The 6,000-nt window shown below is 49.0% G+C and overlaps 1 protein-coding gene across 1 annotated transcript in view; it reads right to left on the bottom strand.

The window, feature by feature from the left end:
* Positions 1-2,519: 2,519 nt before the first annotated feature.
* The window catches only part of UNC5D (unc-5 netrin receptor D), a 549,276-nt gene continuing 545,795 nt past the window's right edge, over positions 2,520-6,000 (bottom strand). Inside the window, 1 exon segment of the mRNA XM_029603886.1 lies at positions 2,520-3,500. Within this exon segment, the coding sequence (XP_029459746.1) occupies positions 3,296-3,500 (205 nt within the window). The 3' untranslated portion in view covers positions 2,520-3,295.

Below are 6,000 nucleotides of genomic sequence, written 5' to 3'. Positions count from 1 at the left end.
GTATCTGTATATTATTAGCTTTACTGCATCGGGAATTAACTTTGTTTTTGGTGGGGCAGAGGTGGAGGAGTACAAGACTGGGGGCTTAATATCCGTGCACTGGCCCTGCCTACTGCATTCACCTGCAGCTCATCTTAAGCTTGGACTTGGAAAGATTTACGCAATGCAAATCCAGACCTCGGCTACACGAATTACCTGCCATTGCCAAACATGTGTCGGGGTCGCTAACTTGGGAGTTCATGGCTGGATGCTTTTAGTGAGAGTCCAAAAAGGTCTCTGCAAAACAAATCAGGCAAGACTACGGTGGCGAAAAGTAAGGTTGACAACCCGGAACCTGATGTCAAGACTGGGCAGCAGCATCACAGCCTCAGCCAGCGGCAAAACCCTCCTGTTCTACAATAATGGGAGGCCCGAGGGGAGAAGCCCCGCCTGAAGGCATAGCCAGGTCCTCTACTTCATGCAGTCTGTGGCATTTTGGGTGAAGATTTGGGGTTCAACTCCTGCCTCTGCCACTTATTGTGGCTTTGGGCAAGCCACTTTATCTCCCCCATTGCCTCAGGGGTCCACTTAGATAGTAAATTCCCTAGGGAAGGGACTCCTAGCTATACGTAATCTGTGGTAAAATGCCCTGTTGTAGGGCACTTTATAAATAGCGAAAATAGTAATAATAACGTGTTGGATCATCTGGCATGATACAGACCTTTGCTTTCCTGGCTGACACCCTCCTATCCTCCAAAGACCAAAAAAAAAAAAAAATCAGTGCATCAAGAGAAGTGAGCCCCAAACACATGGTGTCGTCAACCCTGGGAAAACAACGTAATGAGAGAAAGCGCCACGGGGATCAGAGGCTGCTTCCTTATGCTTCGTGTCTCTGTAGTAACGCCTGAAGATGAAACCCTGAGCTGTATTCTTTTGCTATTTGCAATTAGATGGTGGAGCAGGTGTCAGCCCAAGGTTTCCTCTTAAAATATATTTCTTGTGCTAACTCTAAGAGTGTGACAGCAGGCGCTGTGTTCACAGGGATTCTGCTCTGCTAGTGATATGCTGCAGGGACACATTTACCATAAATCAGGACATTTCCTAGAACTGGGCTTCATTTTATTCTGCGGCCCATATGGGCAAGGCCATGAACCATACTGGGTCATCTTCCTGGTATAGTTTTGTACAGGGTACGATTTGGACTCAGGTCTAATGCTTTTCACAGCATTGGGTGAGCATTGATCCTCCAGTACCGAGGCAGGGGGTTTTATCAACTCTTAGGAAGGGCTGCCCATTGCATGCCAGGGTGCTGGGATGCTACCAGTTCCACTGCTGTCACCAGCAAAACCTCCCCGATACCTCTGAACATAAGGTCACTGGACACTGCGATTACAAAACGAGCCTCCAGCGTGAAAAGCACCCATGAGCGACCCCAAGCCTCCTGCCTCAGCTCCCTCAAACCCCCTCAGCCATTTGCCTATCTGCAAGGCAAAGGCAGCGTAACATGCCTTACTGCGATTTCGTATATCTGTAGTAGTGTGCGAGCTGGTTAATCTGTCAGCAGATTCAAGAACTGCGGACACAGGATCTTAACACAGTTAGAGGACCCCATTCTAGCTGGTAACTATAGGGGTAAACCTCAGCAAAATCAGTGTAGCATGTTAGGTCAGAGCTGAGTGACCTCCTCTAGATTCCACAATCCCTCCCCCCTCCCCCCAAAGCTGCCCCTCTCATTCTGTGAAGGCCCAGCCTGACTCTGGGCTTCCCCCTTTGGCCTTCTGCACAGAGGTGGTGAGTGCTTTTCAGCTTCCCTCTGCTTTACCATAGCCAGTACCGTACACATTAAGGGAATGTTGTCAATAATAACCTGCGTTACCCCTTCAGCTACAGTGCCCTGATTGGGGGAAAAAAAAAAAAAAGTACAAATTTTAAATAAGGATAGCTGGGAAAAATGAAGGCCAGGCACCACGAGAAAGTAAATTGCTGGACATGTCATTGCAGGGGCACAGCATTCCAGAGGGACTTTATTTTAAAAACCTTAGAGAGCCTGTGTCCAAGGTGGCCCAGTGAGACCCTCGGGTACTGTGGCCTTTGCGACTGGCTTTGAGCAATCATTTTGGCTCTGACTCTCCCAGCCAGGCACTGGAGAGCCACCTCCCGCCTCCTCACAGAGAGATACTGTGTGTCGCGTGTCTGTATCTCCGTTCACACTGTGACCTGATGAGGAAGCACCTTTCCTTTCAGCTGGTGCAGAATGAATGGCTCTCTGTTCCCGGCTGCCTAAATCAGTGTAGACTGGGAGAGACCAATCGTTCACAACAGGAAATAAGGCAGGAGGAATGGGGTTGGTGGCATAGGACAACCGCACACTTTGGAGCATACAGATATAGTGGGGCATAGGTTGCTGTACTCCCTCCAGGTGCACTATAACCGCTTAAGGACCCTCTCCCCACTGCTTTACTACTGAGATTATGCCCTTACTGCTTTGTCCGTCACATCACAGAAGACATTGGTGAAGAAACATTAACTGCTTAAACGCAGCCAGTACAGTAATGTTTAATGGTCATCCATGTCAACAAAACCTAGGCATAGCGCCATCAAGCAGTGTTAAGAACGCCCTTACTGCTGCCTCCAAATAAAACATACCAGGGAAGTTAAGGTGGAGCTGTAGCAAAATACTGCACATCTAGAACTTTTCCAGTCAATGTGCATTTGGTGTTAAGAAGATTATATCACTTTGTCAGGGGTTATCTACAGCCCCGTAACACTTTTGCGTAGGCATAACCTCTCACCCAAGTGTCCAGCTGTGGTAGCAGGTGACATCAGTGCCTTTTTGGTGGCTTTGAATCTATTGAAGATGTAAGCAACTAGAAAGTTCTACATGGCCATGCAACCACAGGAAGGCCAATCCATGTCCCTTGAATTTTCAATTGTTGAAAATGGTGGCAGTAATACCCTGGCTTTCAGCCCGTGGTACCATGAGCCGCAGCATGTGCTGCCACAAGACACTCGCTGCAACAGGGAACTTGCTGTCACGGAGAGGGGTGCACTTTCATTTCTGAACACAACCTGCCGCCTTGAGTGTGCCCCTCACGTCTTGCAGAAAGATGGGTGACAGGGTCCGCTGGTCCCATGCTGTGGACGTCCTCTGCTCTCCGACACGAAAGGTTCCTCAGTGGAAACCGATTCGGCTTTGTCACTCCATGAGCACATGGAGAAAGGCTTTCTTTCTCCCCCAGAAGCCAAGGAACCTCTGGGTACAAAGTCTGAACGCTGCCCACTGGCTCTCGCGTGGAGAGCGAGATTTTGTTTTTCACTAGAGCGGGTTCTGCTGGCTGTAACTGAAGTCGGACTCTTCTGTCCGAGTCTCTGTAATCAGAGATATTTTGGACTGTGTCCTTCCGATCTCTTCCAGTGCACAGGCGAGAGAATCCAGATCCCCATCGTAGGGGTGCCGAGCTTCCCACAGGTCCAAAATGACAGCTGAGGGGCTTTTCTGTGTGGCAAAATAAGCCAAGTTCCTGAAAGACAGAAAACAAAGAGTTAAGTCTCCAGCAGGCTTGGGCTGGCTGATAGAGTTGCTGGTTTTGGTATCATTATCCCTTGCGTTTTTTTTTTATTTGAATTCTTCCGCTCATTTCATAAGAATAAATACACACTGTCGCTGATCAAAGAACATTCATTGTGTTAGCCTGGCATGAAGCTTGATCCTGCTTCATAGGTTTTTCTGTTGCCACTGGAGCCTTAACTTGACTGGAAAGCTTTGCACATACCACTACCGCTACCGCGAAATCTTTGCATTACAAATTGTTCTACAGGGCACAAGAGTATTTTAAGCCTCCGCAGTAGAATCGCCCAGGTTATGGGTCAAAAATAAGTAACTTGTCGTGGGATATCCTGGGAAAAAGACATTTCGAGTCCTGCATGGTTTATTATTTGTATACGAATGGAAAAGTGAGGCTGTATCTCCGTGCAGGCCATTCTTGGGTGGGAGAGGAGAGGTCAATAGGGGCAACTGCCCTGGGCCATGGTAACCCTATCTGCAACACTATCATTTCAGCATTCCAGGGCCCCACACCTTCCTAAGGTCGGCCCTGCCGACACGCATCTGAAGGTTGCCAGTCACTAGGCCAAGACTCAATTTTGTAAAACTGCACTTTGCACTTTAAAAGTTAAATATCACAGCGGGTTTCATGCATCAGGCATGCACACATATACCTTATGTTCACACACACACAGCAATTTAACTGCAGGGGTATGTGAGAAAAGTCATGGATGGGGCTGTGTTCTAGTCCTGGAATGGTTCTGGACCAGCTGAGCTAAGGGAGCCAGATTCTTTAGCCTGTGGGAGCCGAGATTCCATGTGTACAGTATATGATCCAGAGGAGGAGGCCGCTCTGTGCTGTGGCTGGCAAGGAGATACAGCGTGACGTCTGCAATCCAGCACTGCCACAGCTTTATGGCTTACTGTAATGCACATCTATCAGTGTGCTTTCAGAAATGAACAGACAGAAAACCCCAACTCATGCAATCTAACACTAAACAGCAGGCTCTTTGGTGCTTTAAGAACACATGGTGAACATTTCCTGTAATTTAGCGGTTTCAGTTGTTCCCAATTTTCAGATAGCGCTCATAAACATGTCAATGTCTGAAAGATTGTTTCTAGCTGCAGAACAAAAAAACATGAACATTTGAGGCTGCACCAATGGCATCAGTGCTAGAACACTTCTTCTTGCTCGCACTACGTTACCCATCTCTTAAGAAGTGTATGCAAGCATGTGCCCTTGTTCACAGGTTGCACTTTTCCTTCGTGTGAATCTCATCAGTCATTACAAAAAAAAAAAAAGATCCGGCCTGAGTTTCCAAGCCCAGCTTTGGTTATCCTCAGGAGGGGGGGGGGGGGAGGCGGTAGAGTCCCGTCCCCCCCCATTTAAAGGGCACTGCCCTTAGTGACCTGACTCCAGGTGCAGGCTGAGGTGATCTGTATGCTACCATGCACATGCACCGGGGTTCAGAGAGCTGCTGTCAGTGGTGTTTGGCCCAGGCCAGTCACTGTGACAGGTGGCCTTCATGGGGGCTGGAGGGAAAAATGCTCAGTTACTGGTGGAAAGCACCGGGCTCAGCTGTTACTGGTACGTGGTGGATGGTAGGGCTTTAGGGTTTCCCAAGAAAAGAATTAGGCCACCGGTTGGTAAGAACCCAATCAGCTGTTAACGAAAAAAAATGTTAATTCAAGCTTAGCACTTACATTTAAATGATGATTTCAGAATACAGACAAATACATTTTATTACAGCAGGAACAAGGCTATTGAAATAAGCTGGCAGGTTTCACCTTTAGCAATTCTTCAGCAATACTGTTGCTCCTGCAGGAATTCTGTGCTACTGCGGGGGAGCAGAATTTGTGCAGAATTCCCTTCTTGCGCAGAATTTTCTTTTTTCGCGCAGAATTTTAAGCTGCCCAGTGGGCCGTAAGCGGAGCCAATCTCGTTCATGGCTGATGTGGAAGGAGGCCTGGCGAGCCACGAGCAGAGCACATCCCACTTGCGACCGAAGATGAAGGAGGCCCCAGTGGGTCGCGAGCCAAACCCATCCTGCTTGCGGCTGAATATGAGGGAGGTGCCGGTGGGCTGTGAGCGGATCGCGGCCCAGGAGCAATGAACAGCTGACTTCTATGTGGCCTGTATCAATGCAGCCTGTGAATGTGCGTGTGCGCGCAGAATGATAGGCACAGGAGGGTGTGTGTGTGTGATTTGGAGCCTGCGTGTCTGAGTGAGCGTGTGTGTGAGCTAAGGATTTTGTAAGGATGTGTGTTTGTGTGCAAGAAGGAGCCTGTGTGATGGCTCTGTGTGTGTGTATGTGTGAAGGTCTGGTGCAAGGGTATTAGGTGCCCTAGGCACTTTCTGCCTTGCGTCACCCCCCCCTCGTCCCGTGCCCCTCCCCCCAATGCGCTGCCCCTCCCTGCTCAGGCTCGCGCACTCTCTCCCACTCCTCCGCGCGGAGAAAGCTGTCAGTACCTGCGAG

This window comes from Rhinatrema bivittatum, chromosome 5 (genome assembly GCF_901001135.1).
Source record: "Rhinatrema bivittatum chromosome 5, aRhiBiv1.1, whole genome shotgun sequence".
NCBI classification, from domain to species: Eukaryota; Metazoa; Chordata; class Amphibia; order Gymnophiona; family Rhinatrematidae; genus Rhinatrema; species Rhinatrema bivittatum.
This window is presented reverse-complemented; position numbering and strand designations above follow the sequence as displayed.